General features: G+C 49.9%; 1 protein-coding gene across 1 annotated transcript in view; it reads right to left on the reverse strand.

Annotated features, from left to right (window-relative positions):
• Positions 1–27,358, reverse strand: part of CNGB1 (cyclic nucleotide gated channel subunit beta 1) — a gene marked incomplete at its 3' end in the record, with an annotated part of 89,504 nt that overhangs the window by 2,588 nt on the left and 59,558 nt on the right. The window contains exons 21-34 of the mRNA XM_060130247.1: positions 27,082–27,239; positions 25,460–25,615; positions 24,110–24,318; positions 23,026–23,076; positions 22,682–22,768; positions 20,473–20,537; positions 19,443–19,565; positions 13,550–13,691; positions 12,616–12,775; positions 10,708–10,805; positions 10,528–10,611; positions 7,466–7,584; positions 7,046–7,192; positions 387–603 (exon numbers count right to left, since the gene is read on the reverse strand). Of these exons, the coding sequence (XP_059986230.1) occupies positions 387–603; positions 7,046–7,192; positions 7,466–7,584; positions 10,528–10,611; positions 10,708–10,805; positions 12,616–12,775; positions 13,550–13,691; positions 19,443–19,565; positions 20,473–20,537; positions 22,682–22,768; positions 23,026–23,076; positions 24,110–24,318; positions 25,460–25,615; positions 27,082–27,239 (1,816 nt within the window). The remainder of the gene's footprint in view (positions 1–386; positions 604–7,045; positions 7,193–7,465; positions 7,585–10,527; positions 10,612–10,707; positions 10,806–12,615; positions 12,776–13,549; positions 13,692–19,442; positions 19,566–20,472; positions 20,538–22,681; positions 22,769–23,025; positions 23,077–24,109; positions 24,319–25,459; positions 25,616–27,081; positions 27,240–27,358) is intronic.

The following is a 27,358-nucleotide window of genomic DNA, read 5'->3' on the forward strand; positions in this document are numbered from 1 at the left end:
AAGAGGTACTTTCTTTCTGTGGGAGTTCCTCAACCAGGAGGATGTGATCTTGGGGGATGTCCTCTTAAGCTCTTGGGGGACTGCCTGGGAATGGAACCATTCCCAAGGGAAGCAAAGGTGATAGAATGGCAGAACTCATCCTACCGGCATCATTTGAACTTTTAGATCCAGCCTTGCCTGAACTTTTCAATGACTTGCTCCTATAAATTCCCTGTTTTTTCAAGCTAATTTGAGCTTGCACTGTCACTTGCATTTCTGTCACTTAAAACCAAATGAATCCTGACTGATAGGAAGAAGGAAAATCAGTCCCTAAAATGGAATGCGTGGGTCCCTAGGCCTTCTTCCTGGCACGCGGTTGAAATGGACCAGGTCTCCAACGGCATTACCTGTTCCAGCACCTGCTGCTGTCTTGCAGCCGCCTCCAGCGCAGCCAGCTCCTTGAGTCGCGCCCTGAGGTGGGCAAGCTTGCCGTCTTTGGCCCCCTTGGCATCCATCTTTCCTGCTGCAGCCAGGGCGGCACTGAAGAGCTTGGGGGTGCCTGGCCGTGGAGGAAGGATGAGTACACTCTGCTCCTTGGGTTTGTTGTCATTTCTCAGCATTCTCCTGAAAGAAAGCAGCGTCCACTAACATGACCAGCAAGCTCTGGGAGAGAATGAAGCCGCGTTGGTTCGGGCAGAGCCCTTTAGTTGAGTTGTGTGATGGTGTTTGTTTTGACTAACAGTTTCTGAGCTCCTTTTCTGAGCCCAGCACAGTGCTGTTTGAGGCATCACATCTCACTGAACAATCGGAACAACCATAATGATGTGGGTCTTATTGCCTGTACGTTATAGATGAGGCTCAGAGGGGTTGAGTGGCTTTTCTGAGGTCACACAGGAAATGATGCAGGATACTTTAGTATATAGAATCAGAAATAGGATGTCCAGATGAAAAAGAGCCCGAGCTTTCTGCTTCTCCTTCTTTTGCTTCATTGTCATTTCACCATCATCACCATCACCAATGTGGACACAAGTGTCTGTATGTGTCAGGCTCTGTGCTCAGACCTTTACAGGCAGGCATTCTTTGGTGACCCCCGTGATCCCCCTTCCTGGTGTTCACACCTCTGTGTGACCCCCTCACCTTGAGGGTAGTGGGACATGTGACTTGCTTTCAACCAGTGGAATACAGCAAGGGAGATCAAATGTCATTTTTGTGAATGTGTCACATAGGATTGTGGTCTCTGTCTTACAAGGAGACTCTCCCTTGCTGGCTGTGATGAAGCAAGCGGCCATGTTGGGAGAGGCCTACATGGCAAGAACCTGAGGGCAGCCACTGGCCAATGACTAGCTAGGAACCGAAGCCCCCAGTCCCACAACCACAAGGAACTGAATTCAGTCAACAACTATGGGACCTTGGAAGCAGATCCTTCCCCAGTCGAGACTTGAGATGAGACCCAGCTCTGGCCCACATCCTGATTACTGCCTTGTAGTGGATGCATCTAAGCTGTCCCCAGACTTCTGACATGTAGAAACTTTGAGATAATAAATACGTGTGGTTTTAAGCCACTCAATTTGTGGTAACATTGTTACACAGCAATAGATAACTGATAGCACTTTAAGTCTCACAGTAATCCTTACAGGTAGGAAATTCTCCCTCATTTCAAATGAGGATGTGGACGTCCAGAGGGGCTGAGTAACTTTTCCAAGGCCACACAGCTAGGAAGTGGCAGAGCTGGAATTCAAACCCCTGCCTCTGACCCCAGCACCCCAAGTCTTAAGGATTACAAAGCAGTATCATGGTCATTATCTTCTTGGACGCTGACAACACTCCTTGACCTGGAAAGGGCTGGGATTACCGTACCTAGAAGGTTGGGGAAACAGGCTCAGAATGGGAGGAGTGACACGCCCAAGGTTACAGGAAGTGGCAGAGACAGAATTACAACCCAGATCCAATGCAATATACCACCCTGCTTCTCTAAATAAGGAGAGAATTTTCCATCAAAGAGAGCCCCAGCCTTTATTAAGGAATTCTTCACACTACAAATACATGATGAGTGGTTTGGCTCAAGAACAAATGAGTTTCGCCTGCAGTCTAGCAGGTCTAGACGACTAATTGGCAAATTCATTCATCAGGGTTCCGGCCAATCTTGTTTGTTTAAAAATGAGGCCATTACTGGCTGCTTATCTAATCAGAGGCAATGGATTTAAATTGTGCATATTGATATTAATTGCCCAAGACTTACATTTTTGAGCTGGGGCTGTCCCAGGAGACCACAAACATGATAATTTTCAGAGGCCTCTTCCAAGCCCAGCACTGTCACCTGTGTTATTTGAGTCCATAATTCACAGCACGGCAGTCCGTGGGAAGGCTCGGCGTGGTACTCAAATGACACGAAAGAACCATCTACAGGCCCTTTGCTGGTCGCTAATTATCTCTGTTTTGAAACACTGAGCTGACTTCTGGGACATTTCCAGATCAAGGAAATTTATCCTCATTTTCAGATGACATGAGTTTCACTCTAATTACTGTATAATTCACCCCCGGAGAGAGTGGCATGCAGGAGAGCTTTTTGCCCCATTTCTTGGAGTGGCCAAGTCAGAGAGTGAAGTGTCTCACTTCTTTGGGGCCTCAGGTCCCCCATCTGTAAAGTGGGGAGCTTGGACAGAATCTCAGCAACTCAGACTTCCCCAGGCCCTGTGGTTCTCAGACCTATATCTCCTTGGATGGGCAGAGCTCATCTGTGATCCCCTGCCCCTCTCCTCAAGCTTGCCTGTCCAGAGAAGCAGCCTCTGATGAACCGTGCCATGGCCCACTGTGTGCAGCACGGCCCGCCAGCCCCTCCTCCTTCCTCTGGCTGCCTCACCCCAGCACACCGCAGGCATGGCCAGGAGCAAGGCCTCTGCGGGATCCCGGCTGACTTGCTAAACCCACACCTAACCCAGCCAGAGGAATGGGATGACAGCTATGAGTGTGTCTTTTCTGAGCCATGTTCCTCTTGCAGGGGGCAGGAAGGCAGGGGGAGGGGAACCCGGTACCTATTCTCAGACACCAGCAGTCAGTTCTCATTATCCGCGGTAGTTAAGTTCTGTAAAGTGTCTGCAGACACGGAATTAGTGACTACTGAGCCATGGCTTCTGGGGGAAATACAGGATTCGGTTACGGTGAGCCTCTCCACACGTTTTCATCAACTGTTCGTTACATAATCTTGTCTTGTGTGTGTTTCTGTTTAAAGACATCTTATTTAATATACATCATTGATTTGTTTACAATGAACGCGCGGCTCTCTAACTCAGGCCTGCGTGGGGCGACACGAGATAGCGCTTCAGCGCTACACCTGGGGCCATTTCAACAGCAAAATCACCAACAAAAATCACAAAAATGTGAAAAACATGCTACATAATGGACCACACAAAGACACTTGTTTACAATATGAGCTGAAACAAGAAGGCAGACCGTCACCTTCTTCAACTTTAGCTGGGAACGTGCCCTTTAGGTAACTCAAATTTTCGCCTCTGGGCACACGTCTGCGAGTGTCTGCGTAAGCCTTTGAGTATTGATTCGGGGATTACAAATAAATTTAGTGAGTAGGCGAATTGCAAGTATGGAATCTGGGAATAATGGGGATTGACTGTGCGTCCTTGTCCCTTGGGACAGTAGGGGGACGTGGATAGACTTGGGGGAAAGATCACGTAGACCAGCCACTGGAAGGGCCCCATGGCTTCTCTAAGAACAGCCAGGTAAGATGAATTACAGGGCAGCTTCCTTCCCTGGGAGACCCCAACGCCTTGCCTATATTATGCTTTAAGGTCAACACTGCATCCACTCACCAGGGAGCTGCCAAAGGGATTCTGTAAAAACTTAAGTCACAGTAAGTCACTCCTCAGTGTAAAACCCTGCATAGCTCCCATCTCCCTCAGAGCAAAAGCTAAAGCCATTGTGAGGCTTCCCCTACAAGGCCCTACCCAATATCACCCCCTACACTGCTCCCATCCCATATCAAGCTACATTCATTTTCTTGTTGGTCTCCATGTAACACTGAGTCTGTGCCTCCTTGGGACCTTTGCACATGCTGTTCCCTCTGCCTGGAATGCTTTTCCCTGCAGGCAGTTCCCCAGCTCACTCCTTCACTCTGGCAGGTCTCAGTTGAAGTGCCACACCCTGAGAATAACTTTTCCTGACCAACTTATCTCACGTAGCTCCCTCCATCACCTCTGTCTCTTCATGTGGCTTTATGTTTCCTTATGGCCTTTATCCCCAGCTGACACATCACATAGTCATTCCTTTCTCCGTTGTTGGCTTCCCCGACTAGAATGTAAGCTTTGTTTGCTCCCTCCTGTGTCCCCAGGGCCTCGAACTATCAGCTCAATAAATTATTGTGCTGTATGAATGGACATGGTGAGTTTGTTCCCTTTATGATGACCACTCTCTGTACAGATTATTTATAGTGACTGAAGTGGAAAATATGAATATGTGATAAAAGGCAAGGGAGGAAATACCAGATAGGTGGATTAAAAAGGCTTTATCCCATGGGAAAATTATAGAGAGAATTTAATGGATAAAGAGGAACAATTATTATTATTAACATGTATTGAGCTCTCCTGTGTGCCAGGCCCCCTGCTAGAGACATTTGCATACACTATTTTATTTAATCGTCTCCACAACAAAGTGATTACCCTTATTTTACAATGGAGAAACTGAGACCAGAAAAGTAAAGTAACTTTTCCTAGGTCACACAGCCAGTACTGCACATGGACAGGACTTGAGCCCTACCAGCCTCCCAAGCCTATTGTGCACTTTCTACCACATCGTGCTGCTTCCATCACTCAATTTAAAACCTGATCTTAAGTGTTTGAAAGCAAAAGACTGCTTTTCTTAAAAATTAGCTTTTCCAGGGAATTCCCTAGCGGTCTAGTGGTTAGGATTCCAGGCTTTCACTGCTGGGGGCCCAAGTTCAATCCCTGGTTGGGGAACTAAGATCCCACAAACTGTGTGGCATGGCCCCCCCCCAAAAAAATTACCTATTCCCCAACAATACAAAATACAGATGCACAAGGTTATTCATTGCAGTACTATTTATAATTGCAAAATATTGGAAATAGCCTAAATACAGTTGTTAAAAGGAATGAGGAAGCTGTCTGTGGACTCAGTGAATGTTTTCTGGGATTTCTCGTCAAGTGAAAAAAAGTCAAGTGCAAAAGAGAATCTGCAGTGTGCTATCCTTTGTGTAAGACAGAAAGGGAAATAAGCAAATATTCTCAGATCTGCCTATTTTTGCAAAAGGAAACACAAGAAGAAAAAAGCAGAAACTAAGGTGATTAGATTCCTGTAAGGGGTGGGTGGCAACAGGTGCAGGGAGTTGGGACCCTGAATGCACTGTTTTGTAGCCTTCTTCCATGTTCATGTTCTACATATTCAAAACACAAAAAATCAACAAGGGTCAGTGTGGGGGAACCCTGAAATGGAATGCAAACTGAAACACGTGAGCCTAGCTGTATTTCAAATGAACAGAACAACCACAGTAAAGGGAGGAAGACAGAGAACCAATCCAGATAACCCTGAACACAACACCTACCTCATGGGTCCTCAGGCTAAAGACAGAAAGAACTGCTCTCTGCTTAGAAGGCTTTCTTCTTTCCAGTAGTATGAAATAGGGATTCTGGTGCTACTTACTCTACATTGTAGGACTGAACAAATGAATCAATGTAATGAGGAGAAAGGGAGTCAAATTTCTCAGTGTTGGAGAAGGAATTTACAAATATGGAAAAGGAGATTAGAATGAACTCTGTGATGTTGGATCGAAATTGTTAGATAGGTAGAAGTAGAGACAGAGATATACAGAGATATAGATAGACACAGACAAAAAAATAGATGTTGATATATATGTCTGTGCATATACATATATGTATGTGTGTATATATATATTTGCATTTATACATACAGGTGTATATGTAGATGTATTTCCCAGCTCTGTCCACTGTGGAGGCCTAGTAACACCCCAGTAGCAATGAGAGCACTTAGTACTCATATCTTGGTTTCTAAAAACCATTCCCCTCTAAAAGGAACCAAGCCTCCTTGGAGAAATGGCCATTTCCAGGGATGCAGCAGGGAAAGTATAAGATGAATCTACGGCATCTTAGTGTGCCTATAAGCAAAAAAGTGCTAAAATATAACAGGGATGTAACAAAAGTTCACTATATTCAGCCTAAAGAGGTGTCCGGTGGCCAATGTGGAACAATTTGAGCGTGAAAATGATGATTGTAATAGGATATTCATGGAATACAGCAAATCCATACCATTATAAATAGATAAATGAAAAATCAAATAAATGGGAAAGAAAAGAAGGTTCTTCCTTACATTGCTAGCTAATAAATGTAGAAAGCATGACAGAGTTAGAAAATCACCATTTTGCAACCACCATGGCGATCATTGCAAGGAACCTTCAGTGGAGGCTGAAAGTAGTGAGGCAAAGTGAGATAAGGAACAGGACATCTACATCATCTCAAGGTGACTCGCCACTCATTACTTATTAATTTCAAAGGGAAAAATAGTAACTTGAGACTGTGGAAACTTTAACCAAGTGATCAGAGTAAAAAAATCATCAGAATAGGGAGAAAGCAGCCTCTCTATACACTGTGCCGAGAAGGACACAACATCACTTCTGAGTAATTCCTGCCCCAAATGCAGAACCTGAAGGTAATGATGAGAAAACATAGAAACTGAAATGGAGGGACATTCTACAGAATAGCTGGCCTGTCCTCTTCAGAGAAGTCAAAATCCCTGAAGATAGGAAAAGGTGAGGAACTTTGATCCCAGATCAAAGGAGACTCAAATGGCAACATCATGCAGCGGGGGATCCAGGAATGGAAAAGAAGAAAAGCAAAGCTATAAAAGACACTATTGGGACGATTAACAAACTTTGACTATGGATTAGGGATGGGATAAGTATTGCTTCAATACTGAATTTCGTGATTTTCAGAAAGGTACTACGGTTATGTAAAAGAAAGTCTGAGTCCTTAAGAAATGCACACTAAAGTATATATGGATTTCTTTTACTAAAAAAAAAATGTACCTGGCCTTCTTCCGGAGCAACTTCTGAGACTCAGGATAATGTACCAAAATGTCGTTCAGGTCCTTCTTATCCAGAATGAAGAGGTTGGTAAACCCGTGGGCGATCACGTTAGCCGTGCGCCGGTTCCCGCCCCCAACAGCCAGCAAGCTGGGGCAGAGAAGGGAGGGAGGTGAGACCCTCAGGAGGCTGCAGTTCTGATCACACTTAGCATCTTCACTTTCACCCCTGCCTAGAGCATCACGATGGCCTCACACAGGTGACAGCTGGGCCCACCTTGCATGTGTCAGCAGGTGCCAGTGCTGTATGCATAGCAGTTTCCTCAGACCCAGCGAAGGGCCCTTGAGGACGTAGTCCCACCCACTGGCCATCCCTCCCTTCCCCAGCCTTTGCCGAGGTCCCCCTGTTTCACCCCGTTCTGACCTTATTTCTCCAAACACAGATCCAGCTTTCAGCGTCACCAGTACGGACTTCCCATCCGGGCCACCCAAGACCTGCACCTGCCCCGCCTGGATGATGTACATCTCTCGGCCTATCTCCCCCTGAAACAGAGAAGGGGGCGAGTCCCTCTGTCATCACCAAAAGCAACCACAGAAGCAGCAGGGCTGGACCCAGGCGCTGGTGGCACAGTGCAGAGGAACCTGGGCTGGGATCGAGCCCTCCTACCGACTTGGTATGTGGTGTAGAGACAGTCACTTCCCCTCCGGGCTCTCAGTCTCCCCACCTGTAGATTGCAGGATTACGGTGGGGAGTTAGTGGTGTGATGGAAAATGCTAGATAACGAGGCCCAGGTGTAGTGGTATTCGGTAAATTTCCAGTTATACGCACCCATGGAGGGCCCAGAGGCATGGAAAAGCTCACAGTGGTTCGTACAATCAGCTGATACCTGCGCCTCCCCCATGTCCTATCAGGAGCTCGGGCGGCATTTGCTTACTGAAATAGGAACGATAACGGCTTTAATAGGAATGTCCACCATTACCTAACGCCTTTCTGTGCCAGGCGCTGCTCTATGTGACTGAGCCTGCTTAGTCCTCAACAGCCCTCTGCGGTAGGAACTCTGCCCAAGGTCACAAAGTTAAGCAAAGCCGAGCCGGGATTTGAAAACAGGCAGTCTGGTTCCATGAACCCAGAGTTCATGGTTGTTATGAACCCCCATTCATATGTTGAAATCCTAACCCCCCCCCACCCCGGCTCCTCAGAATGTAACCTTATTTGGAAATAGGGTCATTACAGATGTAATTAGTTAGAAGAAGATGAGATCATACCGCAGTTGGGTGAGCCCCTAATCCAATAGGATGGGTGTCCTTATAAAGGACCTTTGGGCACAGAGACAGGCGTAGAGGGAAGACAGTGTGAAGAGGCACAGGGAGAAGGCAGTCATCTACAAGCCAGGAGAGAAGCCTGGAGCAGATCCTGTGCTCACCGTCCTCAGAAGGAACCCACCCCACCGACACTTGGATCTCGGACTTCTAGCCTCCAGAATTGTGAGACAATACAGTTCTGTCATTTAAGCCATTCCATTTGTGGTACTTTGTTGTGGCAGCCCTAGCAGACTGATACAACGGTCTTAATCACAAATGAAACCAAATGAACGAATGAATGAATAGCTTTGCTTCGGACTAGAATCAGAAATACCCAGTCTGCCAGCACCTTCCAATCCTCATGCCTTCATAGACCGGTGCCCTGGCCTGATACCTATCGGCCACACATGGTGTGTGTAAAGGGAGAGCGACCAAAGACTGGTAAGTGGCTTGCGCTTTTGATTCATTTGACAAATATTCCCTGGGCATCTCACACATGCATGGCCTTCTTAACAAAAAGGAAGAAAGTCTCGTTCCCCTGTTTCAGTGTCCAATTTGACATGGGGCTGAAGTGTGAGGGGCTGCAGAGCTCACCCTCATCTCACTGACCCGCCCAGGGGTGGTCCTGGGGTGGCCTCGGGTTGTCTCAGCGAGATTGTCACAGCGCCAAACCTGTCAGCAGAGGGCGCCATTTACACACGTTCACCAAGTGTTCACTTCAGCTCCCACGGCAAACTTCCCAACAATCTGATTCATTTTTCCTCATCAGAGGTAAAGTCTACCTCACCCACAAGGATATTAGCAACAGCAGTGGCACCGACTCTGTGCCAGCCATGGTGCCAAACTCCCTATGCATATCTTCTTCAATTCTCACAATCACCCCGTGAGGGAGATACTATCAATATCCCTACTTACCCATGAAAAGAGTCAGGCTCAGAGAGGGCAAGCCACTTCCCCAAGGCTGCACAGCTAGGAATTGGCTCCAACATCAGACAAATCCTTCTATTGTTCCCAAACTTCTCTTGGCCGCTAAGGCTGCAGCTTTAAATTCTCAGCCATACCCTTGTCCCCATTCCCCCAGCTCTTTGCTTCCAGAAACTTCACTGTTATGCAGCATACAGCTTGGAGATGGGGCCCTTCTGGGGCTGGGGGTTCCTGAGTTTCACAGGGGGTTCTTGGGCAATATTTTCACCCCTGTATACACACTAAGCTCCTCCACCCTGACCACTCACTCACCAAGTAAGCTCGGTCTCACCTCGAATCCCAAAAAATGGGAGCAGAAGGGGCCTTAGACACTGTCTGGCCCTGGCATTCAAACCCAAATGAGTCCCAGGATCGGTGGACGATGTCAAGGAGAGGAGGGAGCCTGTGGGGCAGTGGAGAGTGGTGGGACCTGTGGCGTCAGGAGAGGACGACATCCCCTTCAGGGCCAGCCCCTTCTCCACTCCTCATGATTCTGGCTGTTTGGGAAAGTGGGGCTCAATGCTAGCCGATTTTCTGTTTTCAGCCGGAAATCTGGATTTTTATGTGAAACCTTCCAGTTTTTTTTGGCAATGCTGCGCACTTTGCAGGATCCTAGTTCCCTAACCAAGGACTGAACCCAGGTCACGGCAGTAAAAGCAACAAGTCCTAACCACTGGACCTCCAGGGAATTCCCGAAACCTTCCAACTTTTAAAGGCTGGAGACTAATTCAAATTTTTATTTTTAGATTAGTCCAAAAAAAAAGAAGGAAAAAAAAAAAACCCCATGAAACATCTGTGGGCTGGCTCCTATGCAAGAACCATTAGTTTGCAACCTCTGACCTATCCTACCCCTCCTCCAGCCGCATTTTCCTGACAGGAAGACCAAGACCCTGGAAGCAGGTCCATCTACACAGTCAAGACCCTGCCCCTCTCTATGCTCCTCACTTTCCTCTTCTATAAAGTGGGGCTCCTCGTCCTGGCCCCCATGGCCCCAGGAAGAGGGAGCAAGGCCTGAGGCACATTTGAGTTCAGTGCCTAGAGCTGGACAGAGCCTCCTCGTGCCAAACAAGCCAGGAGCCCTGGGGTCAGCTCACCACCCTCCTCCCCTCCTGGCAATTCCGCTCGCCCCGCTGTGCCTTCATAGGCCCCCACTCCAGCCCAGCTGCGACAGGCAGTGGCTGTGACTCCCAGACCGCCTTGAGGCTGCCCTGGGCCACTCACCTTCTTGCACACGTAGTCGTTGGGCAGGTAGACAACAGAACGAAGTCTCTTCAGCATGTCGAAGATCATCTGCCGGTCACAGCCCTGGCCCCGAGAGGACGGGAAAGGAGCCGTTTAGAGGAAGGTGTGGGCTCTGGACCTTCCAGAGTCTTGAGGGTGGGGACACTGTGTAGGCCATACCTGGAAGAGTGCCACTTTGCTGACGATGTTATAGTTCACATCGATGGCGAGGTCCAGTCGCATCTTATCTGGAAGCTGCACCATCAGCTCTGACTCGTCTGCAAATGAGACCCTGCAAGGTTCAGAGGCACAGCCGGGGCCCTCCTTCACACACACAGGGCCCGTCCACACCACACTGGTGGGGACCCCAGGCACACCATTCCTCTACCACCTGGAACCACTCTAGATTGGGAGGGTATCCTCTCTGCCTCCAGGCCTTTGCCAATGCCGTTCCCTCTGCTGGGAACAACCCCCTTCACCTTCCTGGCTAACCCTACTCATTCTGCAGAACCCAGCACTCATGTCACCTCCTCCAGGAAGCCTTCCCTTGACATCCTCCCACCTAGCTATTACGTTATCAGTCCCTGTGCCATAGCACATATCACACCCTTTACTGCAATTGTTTGCCAATGATCTGTCTTCTCCACTCACGTTATAAGAACAACATTAGCAAGAAATGAAGTATTTGGAGCACTTACTATGTGCCAGGCAGTTTTACAGAGTGCTTTACCAAGATGATTTCACTAAATCCTCCCAGCAGCTCAAGAGGTGCCCACTATAACCCACTTTACAGACAAGGACAGGGAGACTCCGGAGGGCAGTGACTTGCCCATGTCCATGCAGCCCAGGGGAATGGAATCAGGACCCCACCCAGGCCCTGTGACTTCAGAACCTATGCTGGGAGAGCAGTATGTCTGCCCACCATAGGGTCTGTGGTGCGCAGCTGAGAGCCTGGCACAGAGTGAAGGTCGGTAACTGGAGACAGAAATGTACCACGGGGCCCCAGCCCCGTGCTCTGTCCACTGCATCACAATTAGCTTAGGGCTCAAGTGCTGGGTCTGTGCAACCCTGGGCAGGTCAGAGCCCTCTCTGGTCCTCAACATGTGCCCCTGTGAAAAGTCACAAGGCTGTCACTAGAACAGAATGAGGCAGTGGAAATGAACATGGCTTGGAAACTGTAGTCATGTGCTTTGTCCACAGACTTGCCAACACCCCCAACTCAGGAGACCGTGGGCCTCGAGTGTGGCTTCTTTGAGACCAGAGTGAACCCCACAGAAGCAGTGGGGGGCCCTTTCATTTTTCTGAGGGCCTTGGGAGACTCTAGGCACAGTGCCAGTGGTCCATAAGCTTTTCAGAGCCCTCCAAAACGATGTCTAGGCTCTGAAAACAAAATTACTAGCTCCCCAAAATAAAAAGGAAACAGGAAAAAAATAAAGTCAGTTAACATGTAATTAACCTATTCAAATTTCACTAAGGATTCCATTTAGAATCTGTGAAAACTTCACTATATTTGGAAAGTTTACAGGTAAGATTCTCCCACTTTGCAAGAATAACGGAGCACACCTCATCATTGACAAGAAAGCAGAAACAGCAGTGAATGAAAATGCATTGTTTTAGCCAATTTCAGAAGCAAAGTATAACATCAAAAAATTTTAAAAAATATATTGTAATAAACTCTAATGGAAAATAATCTGAAAAAGAATTTTTTAAAATTTACAAAATATGTATTATATGTATGGATGTATATGAAGAGGAAGAGAGGAGAGAGAAACAGAGACAGACAGAGTCTTCCCTCCTGGTTCCAACTGTACTTCCATCTTCGAATGGAGATGCATTTCAAGGTGGGGGGCGGCATTCGGAAGACAAGCCCTTCATGTCTTCAGGGGTCTCCTGATGGCTTAACTTGGGCACCGCCCAAGGCCTCCCCAGGCCGCTCTCACTTAAATGTTGGGGCCAAGAGAGGCCCCCATGCTCGGGGCCTCAGGGACACGGGATGTGGCCAGCGCCCAGGAAGGCAGGGCAGGGCACCGGGTCGGGCTGGGGGAGCTGGTGACAGCTGGGTTGGGGCGGGGAGGGGCGTGGTCTTACCCAGCATGCCTTGGGAGTGCCAGGTGTACTCATACCAGGTCTTGACCCGGTTCTGCACGGACCTGGGGATCTTGTAGAAGTTCATGTACTTCACTGTGCTGTCCATACAGCTTCGGTAGTAGGTCTCTCCCGCAGTAGCGGCCCCCACCACGTCTCTCATCTGGGGGTAAGGAGGGTGGTCAGGGGAGCCGCTGGGTCAGAGCGGGGCCGGGCTCTGGGGACGTGTGTTGTGGGCACATTTACTTAGCACAGGCCAGGGGTACGTGCCTGCGGGGCTGGGGGGAGATCAGGAGAAAGGGAATCCCATGTCCACACACAGGTTTTCCGACGATGCTGCACGTGGAGGAGCGAGGCTGCTGGCCCCCTCCCGTGGCCTCAGGTCTCTGGGGCCACACAAGGAGGGAAGGCCTCCCTGGGCTGGCCTGATTCTGGTACAACGTGGCCCCTTGGTGCCAGAGGTCACTTTGACACCACGCGCCACCCTCCCGCCCCGAGGAAATATGAACCAGGAGTGCTGCTCCTTGGAGCAGAGCCCCTCAAAGGTAACTCTGAGGACCCCTGGTGGTTGCCTCAGGCACTGACTACAGTATGAGCCGCACCCCCAGTACATTAGAATCCACCGGGGACTTCTCTCCAAGGGAACAGCCCAAATCCTCAGCCCCTGCAGAAAGCCATTCAGCCCAACTCTCCAGCTGTCCCAAAGGACTGACATTTCAAATGGGAAGCAACCTCAGAGAGGAAATGGGACCTACACCTCCATCACCACCCCTTCACTCAGCGGGTCCCAGAGCTCCAGGCTCCTAACTCTCGGCCCAGGGCTGTTCCTGGGCCTAGTCTGAAAGGAACGGGCACAGATGGTGATGCTTCTGGCAGCAGCAAGAGGGCAAAGGGCCCTGCAGGCAGGTGGTTTGGAACAGGCTAGTGACCCAGCTACCTGTCCGATCATCACGGAGAAAGCGAAGACACCTGTGAAATAGTTCAGACCCTGGAAGACGATTTCAAAGAGCGTCCTGGGGTCGGGCAGGCCGCCGATGGTGATGAGGGTCTTCACAGCCCAGTAGTAACAGCGAATGTAACTAGGGAGAGAAGAGGAAGGGGACCTCAGTCATCACAGGCCCCGCCCTGTGGATCCTGGGCAGCCTGGCGTGGATACGTGTACACTGTACAAAAGAGAAAAAGCTTTACGGCTCATAAGTGCAAACAAACAAACAAAACCAAAAAAAAAAAAGGAAAAAGCGAAAACCCTCTCCCAACTTCAGAGCCCTCTGCCGCTTGTAGAGCACGTTCACAGGTACTGTGTGGTTTTGTTGTGGCTCTGCCCTGACCCTGCAGAGATATGTTGTCATCCCCATTTACAGATGTGGAAACTGAGGCTTCCGGAGATTACTTAGAAGACTTGGCAGGAGGATAAACCAGGGTTTTCGGGCTCCTGATGCCTGGGATCCCTCAGTTTCCCTCAATATGTTTTCAATGTCCGCAGTCTTTCCTTTGCTATCCCATCATGAGGTTTAAGAACAAGCTCAAAAGTGGAAGATATCTGGAGGATCACCTTTTCTGACCCTCCCCCTTGCCTATCCACTAACCAGATAGTGAAATTGAGGGCCGCAGAGGGAAAGGGAACACCCATGGTCACCAGCTGGCAAGTTCCAGAGCTCAGACTGGAAACCAGATGTCATCTGCTTCTCTGAGCTAGCACCCACCATCAGTAAGCCTTTGACACAGCTCATGAATCATCGGAAAGGGAGGTATGGGTGATGGGGCCCTACTGTGTGGTAAAAGGCATAGGAAATGCCTGTGCTTGTCTAATTATCACAAAGCAGTGAGAGTCCCTCCCTTTTTTTTTAAAGTTTTGCATGTTTATTTATAATTACAAGTGTACACTACTCCAACAGAGCAGCCCCATTGTTATGTTCTAATTTTTAGCCACTAAGTCCTACAAAAATAAACCTAAGCTTTTACAATATCTTAAACAATACAGAACTAAAATCTTTATAGCTACTTAAAGGGATTTAGTTACCAAGGTGCTTATGTTCATACCTTCAGACCGTGCCCTCCCGTCAGCAAGGTTGAGGTCAGCAGGGCCTAAAGCCAGGGCAGTCTCAGCAGGCTTTCCTGTGCTTCCTGTCCTCCCACCAGGGCACAGGAATTGCCCAGAGCCTGCCCTGGCTCCAGTGTCCTGATACACCCATGTTTCCAGGGTCCCTGCTCTACTGGGAAATGGAGAACATCAACCAGCTGGCCAATCATCTGGTCCAAGAATGACCCCACATTTGTCCTCCCCTGGGCTCTGCTCACCAGCTATTTAGGCAGCACCATGCTTAGAGCATGGGCTCTGGAGCTGGACCGCCTGGGCTCAAACCCAGCTCTGCCACTTTCTAGCTGCATAACCTGGACAAGTTACTCATCTAGTCAAGCCTCAGTGCCCTTCCCCTGAAAGGGACATAGCAATAGAACATCCTTCACGGGGCGACCATGAGGGTGACATGAGGTGCAAAAGAGCGCCTGGCACACGGTGGGCTCTCAGTAAATGTCAGCTATCAGAGCCTTCCCTGTCACTGGTGCCAGCAGTGGGGAACAACAGACTCACCTGTGTCCTCAAGAAGTTCACTGTCCAGTGGGGACAGGCAAGTCAATGTGCAATGAGCACTGGTGGGTGGGGAAGCAGAGGTTGCTGGGGAGTTGGGGCAGTGGCGGCGGGGGGCTCTACCTCTGAATAGCTGCGAGGCCTGGGGCAGGGCTCTGGGCCTCCTGACCCCTCATTACCACCTAGTGCAAGAAAAATCTCAGAATCATGAGACAGGCCTGCCCTGTCAATCCCCATCATACCAGTCCTGGCCACCAGAGGGCGTGCTGAGCAGCCTTTAGGAGGACTGAGCTGGGCGCCGCCTGGGTACTGCCCGGACTCTGGGTGCCACTGGGCCACCAATAGAAGATGAGTGATAGCCACACAGCTCCTGCTTTGCCCTAAACCCTTACTGGCTGCAGAAGTCAGCCACTGGCATGGATGGCACATCTTAGGGGCCTCCCAAGTCTTCCACGCCACTGGGTCTGTGGGGACCCCTGCATGCTGCCCCAGACCAGGCCAAAGCAGAGCAGGATGAAGAACCCAAATATTAATATATAGGAACTTAGGTCCTTACGCTCCCTGGCCTATAGCAGGTACTCAAGGAATGGTCACTATTTCGAAAGTTATTATTACGATGATGTTGGATTTCTACAGGAATTCTCCTTCACTACTTGTGCTTTTGCATATCCTGGGGTTCCCTACAGGCTTCCATTTCGAAAAGGGTAACGCTGCCAGAAAAGTGTGCCCCTCCACTACGGAGCACTGAGAACTCCCCAGGGCCATGCAGAGGGAAGTCCCGGATGGTTGGCCCTGTCCTCCCCTGCCCTGCCTGCCATTCCTCCCAGGCCTACCCGTGATGGGGGCCAGGCCCAGCTCCAGGACGTGGGTTTTTAGCCTGTTGGGGCACAAACCCCTTTGCAAAGCTAACAAAAGTTATGAGGAAGCTTCTCCTTAGAAAAGCCAGCATGTTCCCAAAATTTAGTTCCAATTTCAAGGGGTGGTTGTGACCCCCTTAAATCTCTGGACCCCTGGTTAGGAACCCTTTCCTGGTGTGCCGGCTTCCCCATAAGAATGGCCATAGCTAGGAAGTGAGGTCACTGACTCCTGTCCAGGCACAGGCTGGACATGTTACATACTTTATTTATTCTTCACGAGAAATCTGAGTGTAATCCTACCCCCATTTTATAGATGAGAAAATTGAGTCTCAGAAAGGGTAAGGGCCTTACCCAAGGCCACAGAGCAAGATTTAATGAATAGCTTCTGTTCTTCCCTTTGCATAGAATGTCTTCGAGTCCTCCCTCTGCCCCCTTGTGAGGGAATGAATGAATGAATAAATGAGTGAATGAATGGTCTAGTCATGGGCTCAGGAGCAGGGCTGTGGGTGGGTTCAGCCGCGGGGAAGAGGGAGCGGGGCCAGTGGTGATGTAGGCGTGCTGGGCCCTGACCCCATCCCCGACACACTCCACCCCACAGCAGATGGCAGGATTCCCCCCGCCTGCCTGGTTGCCCTGGACCCTGTGACTCTCTAGGTGAGCTCCCCTCAGGCCACAGGCCCGTCGCAGAGGGTGACAGCTGTGGCCATTGGGGCCAAGGTTGGGGCATCTGTACTGAGAAGGGACTTTCTGGACCAACAATCACTCTAGAGAGAAGCCACCTTGGACACAAGTGGCCTGTTCTAGTGCCAACTGGAAACAAGCACGTGGAGGAGGTGAATGTGTTGACAGCCGGACTGAGAGCATTTTGTGTCACTAGTGGGCACAGCCCAGGGTGAGGCAGGGTCTGCCTTGAGGGGACTCACTGACCCCCTGGGCCTGAACTCTTCCTCCGCCTCTTTGTCACTACAGCTGACCGAGTGCCGGCTGTGGCCTGGCATGGGATCGGTGACTCAGATGCACCCAGTCCTCACAGTTACCTCTTCAAGGTGTGGGGCTCCTATTATCAGACCCATTGGGCAGATCAGGAAACTGAGGCTCAGAGAAACGAAGTGAGCTGCCCACTGCTAGCAGGTGGCAGCACCAGGAGTGAGCTCCGGATTCCTGTTTCTAAAGCCTGTGCTCTGAATCTCCAGGCCCATCCCTGACCTTGACCCTAAGTGTTTCTGTCTCCTTCCCACACTGCCCTCCATCCTCGTTATCACACAAACCCTCTCTTGACCTTTTCTTTTTTTTTTTTGCCCTCACGGACAGGGCCCTAACCCCTAACCAGTTCATCTGTCTGCTTCCTGCCTGTCCTCCCCATCCATCCTCCCATCAGCCATCATTGGGAAAACCATCTTTCTGGGATTCCCCTGGGTCCTGTCATTCTCCTGCTTAAAAGGCTTTGAAAGGCAAGTGGTGAGAGTGTAAATGGGCAGCTTTCAATAACCAACCAAGCCTCAGAAATGAGGTGGGGTACAGGAACTCTCTGTACTTTCCAATCCACTTTTCTGTAAACCTAAAACTGCTCTAAAAAAATAGTTTCTTAATAAAAAAAAATAATAATTTTTTAAACACTTCATAAAATGTTCATACCCTTGGCCCTGCCATCCCTCTGTAGGAATTTATTATGAGGAAACTGTCAGACCAGAAGACAAAGATTCCTAAACACAGACACTCCCTGCAGCATCACCACGTGTCATCATGAAAAAACTGGAGACAACTTAAGTAGCCAATGACAAGGAAATGGCTAAATAAATGGTGGTATCTCTGTGTGGTGGGGCATTGGTACCACGGTTTTTAAAAATTTACTGATGGGAAAATATGCACAATATTATGTTATTCTATTTCCTTGTTGGTGACAATTCTTTTCACATTTCTAAAATAAGGATTATCTTATAATCCATGTATACGTTTAATGTAATATTTCCTTTTTTCCCAAAAAGCTATATTGACTCAATAATGTATCATAATTAACTGCATCTTAGACTCAAAGAAAGAGAGTATGTTCCCGATCTTTCTTTTATAATCAGAATATATATATATGTATATGAACAGTAAAAAAGAGACTTCTGCTGGTTTTGCCTAGGGCAGCTCTATCCAATAAAAATATGATGTGATCCACATATGTAATTAAAAATTTTGAGCAACCACATGTTTGAAAAGTAAAAATAGGTGAAATTAATTTCAATAATGTATTTCAGTTAACCCAAAATATCAAAATTAATATCATATCCACATGTAACCAATATTTTAAAAATTAGTAATAAGACACTAATCCAAAACCTGTGTGTTCTCTACAGCTGCAGCGTATCTCAGTGGCCCTTGCACTTCAAGTACTGTACTCGGCAGCCCGGGGCAGCCCGGGGCAGCCCGGGGCAGCCAGTGGCTTCGGTATGGCTCAGGTAGGAGGCTGGTTGGCAACCCGGCCCCGCCTCCCTCTCTGGATCCTTCCACACACCCTGCCCCCTCCAGCGACAGAGGACCCCTGGCTCCCTGACTCCACTATTTCGCTACTCCACACCTTTCTTCCTGCTGTTCCCTCCCCCCGGGATTCTCTGCCCCTTCCCTCCACCTACCCAGGCCAAGCTCAAACTTAACTTTTCAGAATTGACCATCCCACGCCTCCCTCCCCCCACCCAGGGCACTGGGCAGATGGTACCACACGTAACATTCTGTAGCCCTGCTGTCTGGATTCAAATCCCAGGTCTCTGTGTGATCTGGGGAAGTCACTTCACGTCTGTTACCTCATATGTAAAATGGGGATGCTGATGGTTCCTGTCTTGTGTGATTGTTGGGAGGATTAAGTGAGATACTACGTGAAGTGCTTAGAACAGGGGTGGTCTGTATAAGCCTTCTCCAATGCTTGCTATTATTAGTATTACTATCATTGTCACCATCATTGACATTTGAGCATGGACCTCTATGTGTGGCAGCTCTCTGGACTGGCAAGTAGATTCCTCCTTGTTTGCTAGCGCCTCCACGGCTAGCAATGCCCAGGAAGCATGTCGAGCAGTATTCCCTGGCCTTGTTCCCGCACAGCCGTGCCCACAGGGTGGAGGAGTGGACACGCACGTGCTGTGAACTGGCCAACTCAGTAGACTTTGGGATGCGAAAGGATCTTTCTAGCAGGTCTTGTTCATGTCTGCCCCCTTTTGCCTGGCACGTGGCAGGTGCTCAGAAAAATGTTAGATTAGTGAGGACGTGGAGACTTGGCCCTTGAGCCTTATCATGACAATGATTCTTTGGGAGCGAGGTGACCGCGACAAAATGGCGGCAGTGGGACTCCTTTCTGGGAGTCTCGGTACCGTGAATTATTAAGACACAGGAGGAAGACCGCGGCTCACCTGTTTCCCACGCCATCGTAAACCCAGTGAGTGGAGCCAAGGCCCTCATAGGCTGAAGCCCAGTAATACAGACATGAGTTCAAATGTAGACTGTAGAGCAGGTAGGCTGTGGTCCTGATAACCCTGCAAAAGAAGGAAAGGCACGAACACAGTAGCAGAAAGGGTGGCAATGACATATCACCCCAGGGGTCAGAACTGCAGGGAACAAGCCAGTCTTCACCCTTCCCAAAGCCCACCTCAGAGCCCTCCCTGTCGGAGCTGCACAGCCCTGCCCAGCTGTCTGGTGCAACGGACACTTGACCGATGGGAACCAGTGGCTGGAATGGGCCAACTGGCTGCCCTGTTGAGACTGTGCTGGTTAGGACTGGTGATACTTGAACAGAAAGTTGTCAAGACTGGGGGCTGGAATAGGCACACAGCTACATGTGCAGACAATTCCAGGGAAGTGGAAGAGCTGAGTGGGGGAGGCAGCGGGGCGGGGGGGCAGAGAAGGGACAGATGCATACAGAGGAGCGCTGCTCCATGAGAGATGGGGAGAGGAGCCCTGTCCCCGAGCGTGGCCTGGCTGGTCCTGGGTCCCAAGCTTGGACATCTGCAAGATGGCCCACTGTGTCCATACAGCCACTACCCCCGTGCTTGAGTGGTTAGGGGGGGTCAGTTTCCTGAGCTGAGACTAAATTGAGACCCAGTTCCCTGGAAATGCAGGGGAGCCGTGCATGTCAACCTACGTGAGACCTCCTCACAATTGGGGGAAACGGGACATTCCTGGTTCTCTAAAAAACAAACATCCCTTCGCAGAAGGGCCAGGAAGAGGCCCAGCTTCCGGTGAGTGGCAGTGGCGAGGGGGCCTGGGGGCCAGGGGAGCCGAAAGGGGAAGTGATGGGGGTAGAGAATGCCTTGCTCCGTTCTTGCTGCAAATGTCCTGGGGCATGTGTGTACGTGCATGTGTGTGCACGTGTGCACTTCTCTGTGTGTGTGTGTGTGTGTGTGTGTGTGTGTGTGTGTGTGTGTGTGTGTGTAGTGGTCTCACCTGTAAATGTAGGCTTTGCTGAGGATGGATTCCAGGCGGTTGTTAAACTCGAAGAAGGCCATGTACTGGGAGAAACAGCAAGGCATCAGGGGCGGCCCGCTGCCCTCACCTCCCAGACCATTCCCCACAGACCCCCCGTGGGAGCGGGTTGGAGAGTGAACATTCAAAATCAGAAGTCCTTAGCCCTTTGAGGAATGGGGGGCCAGAAACTCCATTTCTGAATCTGATGGAAACCCTGGACCCTCTTCCTTGGAAATTACATATAATCATGTTGTCACATGTATAACTTCAGGGACTCCTAGACCTTCCAAATCCTATCATGAAACTTTTAAGGTACATGCATCCCAGGTTAAGGACCCTGTTTTCAAGGTTTACTTATAAAGACAACAATTATATAAAGAAACAGCTGCTCTCTGATCTCCTCAAAAGGCTTATTTATAATAATAAAAGTGTAAGATAACTGCCCATTACCGAGCCCTTGTACGACTGCACTTTATACACTTTACCTCAGCACTTATTTACATGGATTATCCTTCTCCTTTTACAGAGGAAACTGGCACTCGGGGGAGTTCAGGAACTTGCCCAAAACACACAGCTGCTAAGTGACAGAGCCAGGGTTCGAAGCCAGATCACACTCAAAACTGCAAGCTCGGGGCTTCCCTGGTGGCGCAGTGGTTGAGAGTCCGCCTGCCGATGCAGGGGACACGGGTTCGTGCCCCGGTCCGGGAGGATCCCACGTGCCGCGGAGCGGCTGGGCCCGTGAGCCATGGCCGCTGAGCCTGCGCGTCCGGAGCCTGTGCTCCGCAGCTGGAGATGCCACAGCGGTGAGAGGCCCGCGTACCGCAAAAAAAAACAAAAACAAAAAACAAAAAAAAAAACCCTGCAAGCTCTTTCCACAATGTTACACTTGCCTCTAGATCTCTGCACACATGTTGTTTGACCTTTGAAAATAACATTGATGAAGATTCCCTGTGGGCCACGCTAGCTATCATCCAGGTGTTCATTCTAATTTCCACCTGGAGTTTGCATTGGATGAAGAAGGACCATGGACTTGGATCCTCACCTTGGACCCAAAGAGTTGCATCCTCTGAGTCCTGCTAGAAGTTAGGTGCTTGAATTACGTTCACTACTACCACGTGGACCAAGATATGGATCCAGCCTCTGTATTTGGGGTAAAACTTGGGCTGTGGATCTAACCCTCCTCACTCTGATGTATGGCTCTAAAGCAACCTCTGCCGCCCCTGGAAGGCTGGCATGTGTCAAATAACACTGGTGCCACTTCCAGTTTCCCTCTTCCTCTGGGCAGCCAGGAAGCTCAGAAGCAGCTTTCATGCTCCATTCCAGATATGCTTTCTTTTCATCGAGGTACTTGCATTCTTCCAGCTTTTCTCTGCCCTATTTCTCCAAGTTATTAAGGTTATTGTGTTTTCCTCTTTTGTAAATTCCCTCATTACCATTTTGGGGAAGAAGCATCAGGTATTATGTAAGGAGAAAGATGAATTTACTTGGTCTGCCAGAAAAATCCATTTGGGGGATCCTGAGTGCTCTGACTAGCTGTCCACTCTGGTCACATTAAAGGATGTTGCCAGGTCTCTACTCTACATTGTGTCACCCTCTCTGAGACATTGGCTCTGCCCCGGTGACAAGAGGAATGGTTGTAGTGACACTGTAATGACAACAACTAATGATGAAACAGGTGTCGGGCTGCATGTTCAAATCCATCCTGGGCACTTCCTGGTTCCTGTGACCTTGGGCAAGTCACCCAAGCTTTCCAAGCCTCTGCTTCTCCATCTTTTAGATGAAGACCATCATAAAGCAGAAGTCTCTCTGTTGAATCTCTATAGTAACTGAAAGCATAGACAGTGGAAACAGGCTGCCTGGGTTCAAATCCAGACTCTACTCCTTCCTACCTGTGTGACCTTGGGCAAGTTACTTAACCTCTCTGTGCCTCAGGCATCTCATTTGTGAAATTCTGGTACTAACAACACTCATCTCATGCTGTTGGGAAGTAGGCACTTGTAAAGCCTCCAGAACAATATGTAACACACAGCACAAATAAGAAGCGCTAACAATTGTAAGGAATTTCCCATCTCCCCTCGGGGCCACCCCTCCCAGATGCCTCCTGCTCCCCAGTGCTGCTCAGGCCAGACATTAAGCTGCCACTGCAGGTGCAGAGCACGGAGGAGCTGAAGGCCTTGGATGGTCTTACCTTCAAACAGCGGGGCAAGCGCAGGAGGGGATTCACACCGAATTTCAAGTAGAGAAAGTCCAAGGGCAAGAGGCAGAGCATATCCATCTGAAATCCCAGCAGGACACCACAGTGCATAAAATAGTATATAACTCCCAGGGTTGTGGGCTGGGGTGAGTGGCAGGGGTCTCCACCTTCAATGGAAAGGTGAGGTCAGAATGCCCCTGGAGGGGCTAAAATTAGGGCAGGAGGCATCCTACCAACGAGCTCCAGCCCGTGCTGGTCCTGGCAGGAACCACGTCACGTTGGCCCCAAAGCAGCCAGGGACCCCAGAGACACCACCTCCCAAGATCCCTGGCACACACCTTAAAGCGCTGAGATTTCAGATAATTGTTGCGCATCTCCTTTTTGTCTGTCTGGAATAAAATGGAATACTGACTGTGAAATGGCCTGAGAGCTTAATCCCTGACCCCATGGGAGCAGCGATGGAAATCCCCGCACAACCTCCACCTTCCTATTGAAGTAACAGCCCCATGGATGTGTAGCAGAAGGGACCAGCAGAGCTTCGATGAAAGCCTCACAGTCTACAGATAGGGAGGGTCGAGCTCCTGGGGGAGGCATGGTGGGTGAGGGGGGAAGTTGTCCAAGGGCACTCAGCTCAATTCCAACTTCCTGGATGGAAAGCAGGGACATTGAGCTTATTCTCTCTTACCTGGACCATTTGTAACCTTATTCACTGAGGAGCTGGCCACTGCTCTGATCAGATCAGGAAAGAGGTTGCTCAGGGAGTTCTCTTTCCTCTAAATTGTTTTAGAGGGTCAAACTCAACTTGTCTGCACACAGTGGAGCAGGCTCTGCCAGCATGGGATTTTGAAAAGTGACATGCACAGGGAGATGGGAACTCTGCCAAGTCACAATCAGGACTTAGGTTTTCTCCCTAATAAGTGCACCAGAACACAGGCTCCCAAACTGGTCTGGGTAGTGCGGCAGGAAATGTTGATTGTCAGCAGATACCTGTGCTGAGCATTCTGCATACATCACCTCCATAGATCCTCACAGCAATGGTATGAGGTGGGAGCGATTACTATCCCCATTTTACAGATGAGGAAACTGAGGCTCCAAGAGGTGATACAGGTGTCCTGGTTGAGCCGAGATTAGAACCAGGTCTGCCTGTTCTAAAGGTCAATCTCTAGGCCACTTCTTCATCTCTCATTGCATCAGGTGGTCCAGGAACCACTTCACCCATGAGCAAGACTTGATGTGTGTAATTTGAACGTATCAAAGATGTGTGAAACAAGCAATGACGCTGTTGAATAAGCATGGGTGGACGTCCTGAGATTTCCTTGTTCATTAGCTTCTGGTCCCTGCCAGCGTCAGGGGTCAGCCCCACGAATGCTCTGGCTGCAGGGTCTGCTCCCAGCCACCCCCCCACACCTGTCTGTGACTCACAATGATGTCCCCGCCTCTGACAAACTGCAGACGCAGCTGGAACACGGTGATGTCCAGGAGGTAGATGAGGTCACACAGGTAATCCACCAGCAGCCAGAGGTGGATGTTGTCCGGCATCTGGTAGGGGAAGGCCCAGCGCACAGGAATCAGCCAACAGTTCCAGTTCCAGGCCAGCACCACGAAGAACAGCCACACGATGTACATCAGGTCTGCAGGGGTGGGAGGGGCCAGGAAAATGCTAGAACGTCAGCCAGAGAAGGGCTCCTCGCCACGGGATGAGGGTGGGACTTTCTGCTTCCCACTCGTCTGTCTGCACTTTCCTACAAGCCCTATATGCGGCCCTTCTGTAATTTCGGGGGGGGGGGCATGTAAAACTATCTTTGATATAAAAATAAATCACGGCTAGGCCCTAACAAATTGAGTACTCTGAGTAGGGGATATGGGATATGGGGTCATTACTAGTTAATAGACGGCTAACCAGAAAACACTTCTGCTCTCATTCTTGTTGAAATTTTTCCAAAAATGTATTTCCTGCCTTTGTAAATACACAACAGTAAATAATGCATAGAAGATGGACAGATGGATACACAGATGGACAAGTGCATGGATGGATGGATGGATACTGTAGGTCACCTGGGCATTTTATCATTTATTTATTTATTTTTGTTTTTAATTTTTTTGACCGCGCTGGGCAGCCTGTGGGATCTTAGTTCCCCGACTGGCGATCAAGCCCATGCCCCCTGTAGGAGAAGCGCAGAGTCCTAACCACTGGACCACCAGGGAATTCCCCCCACCTGGGCATTTTAAAGGACCAATGGACACCAGGGTTGAAGTCCTGCCCCCCAAGTGACTTCTTGTGTGTCCTTAGGAAAGTCCCTCTCTGGCACCTGTTCTGTCCTCCTCAGAGAAGTCATAAGGAGAAGTCAGAGAAAAAAGGCAGGGCGCTCCTTTGTAAACTGTGAAGTGCTGTGCACATATGAAGCGTCGTTATTCCTGAAGAATACAAAATGGGCTAAAAGGCAAGTGAGAGGGACTTCACTTTAGATGTTGGAAGAACTTTTCCCCTTTTCTGCTCAGAGCAGCAGCTCTGGGAAGGAGCCAGGAAGAGCAGAGTAGAAAAAAGACTTGGCCAAGAGTCAGGAGTCCTGAGTCTGCCACTGACTAGTTGTGTCTTTAGGCCAGTTAACTTCTCTGTACCTTAGTTTGCTTGTCTGTTAAGATGGGTATGATCTTATGGTCCTAGTTCAGGGACTTTGTTTGGGGCCCGCCCTTGCACTGCCCCCACCCCCTCCCATTCTCCTGCCCTCTCATGTGACATGTGGCAACGCCCACCGCCTTCCCAGGACTCACTGGTCGTCGGGTCGATGCTCTGGGGAAACTGGTACTTCTTCCAGGGGCGGCGTTTGAACTTGCAGCAGAGCATTTCACAATAGTGTTCCTCCTCCACCTGCCCCGATTCAGCTGGCTTCACATCCAGGGCCGGCTCTGGGGCTTTCTTGGCTGGGGCTATGGGATGACACTGTGACCCTCTGACCCAGCCCTGAGGCTCGGGTAGAGGATGCAAAGAGAAGGCTCGCAGGACTTCCCTGGTGGCGCAGTGGTTAAGAATCCACCTGCCAGTGCAGGGGACACGGGTTCGAGCCCCGGTCCGGGACGATCCCACACACTGCGGAGCAACTAAGCCTGTGTGCCACAACTACTGAAGCCCACGAACCACAACTACTGAAGCCCGTGCGCCACAACTACTGAAACCCATGCACCTGGAGCCCGTGCTCCGCAACAAGAGAAGTCACCGTAATGAGAAGCCCGCACACTGCAACGGAGGGTAGCCCCTGCTACCTACCTACCCCTACCCCTACCCTAGAGAAAGCCCGCACGCAGCAACAAAGACCCAACATAGCCAAAAATTAATTAATTAATGAAAACACAAAAAAGAGAAGGCTCCCAACTGCAGACTCTGGAACTGAAGCTGAGGGGACCCTGGCACCATCCCATAACCTGCTACAAGCTCTGGGTGCTCTCCTGCAGCAAACCACAAAGATCTTCCTTAATAGCAACCTGGGCACCTGCTCCGAACTCTTACAGCTACCAGTCTGGGACCGCTTCTCAGGAACTGCCTAAAATGAGGTGTTTCTGGGCACGCCGGATGTTTCAGTTGAGTGTGTGCTTGTGTGTCTGTGCTTGCACCCCTTGGTTTCTCTGGACGGCTAGGGGCATTGGTACCCAGAACTTCCACCACCCAGGGCCAGAAATCAGGAAAACATTGTTCTAGGTTTTTCAGAGCAGAAATCTCAGCTGTCTCATCTCTAAAACAAGACACCAGATGGGATCACAGTTTTCCTGTGCATCTATGGTGATGTTGTTGGTGACCTAGAAATTGGTTCTTACAGGTTTAATATGGCTATGTTTCCAGCTTTAGGAGTGTGAAGTCAGGCTCTGCTAGGTCCACTGTTGGCACCATGAGTTCTAAGGCACAACCCTCCTTTGAAAAGACCTAGAAAACCTCCCTGGCAAGACAGCATGGTTCTTATTTCCTCCTGGCACTTTGAAAGCAGGAAACTTTCAGGTAACCCCATAAGAATATTGCAGTGGAGGCCTCTGAAAAATAAGACTGTGTAGTTCCAGAGTGGGTTATGGACACCATCTAAGTGCAAGACCATGAGATACATCCCAGGGTGGACCACCTGCCCGCCAGAGGGAAAGGGGCAGGGGGTCAACAAGGGAACTTGCCCTGTGGGAGGGAGAGCCAAGTACAACTGGATCACTGGTCAGAACTTTGACATTCTTTCCTCCCCTGGACACGTAGCTAAACCTGTACATAAAGGACCTCAAATTCCAGAGAATGGAGATCTGGGCTTCTCTCAAGCACCCTAACCGTTTCCTTGGGGCCACCTTCCCCAAGAATTGACAGGGGCCTTAAGGGGCCCCACCCCACCCCTGGTCAGGTGGCCCAGCCCCAGCTCTGGACTCACAGGGCTTGGGGCTCTCTTCATCAGAGGTGACATCAGGGTCGATGAGCTTCTCCTTCACCTTCTCCATCCGCTCCTTGAAAAGCTTCACCAGCTCCTGGAGCCGGTTGTTGATGAGGGCACTGGTCTGGCTGTCTGTGGAGGCTGCGCGGTCCTGGTCACTGAGGGAACACCACCCTGAGCTGAGCGGGCTGCGTGGGGAGGGACCCCTGCGCCACCGGGCAAGAGCTGAATCTATATCCCACCTGGCCTTAGGGGGTAAATCCTGGCCCAGTCTTCT

The sequence above is a fragment of the Lagenorhynchus albirostris genome, chromosome 19, assembly GCF_949774975.1.
Source record: "Lagenorhynchus albirostris chromosome 19, mLagAlb1.1, whole genome shotgun sequence".
Classification (NCBI taxonomy): domain Eukaryota; kingdom Metazoa; phylum Chordata; class Mammalia; order Artiodactyla; family Delphinidae; genus Lagenorhynchus; species Lagenorhynchus albirostris.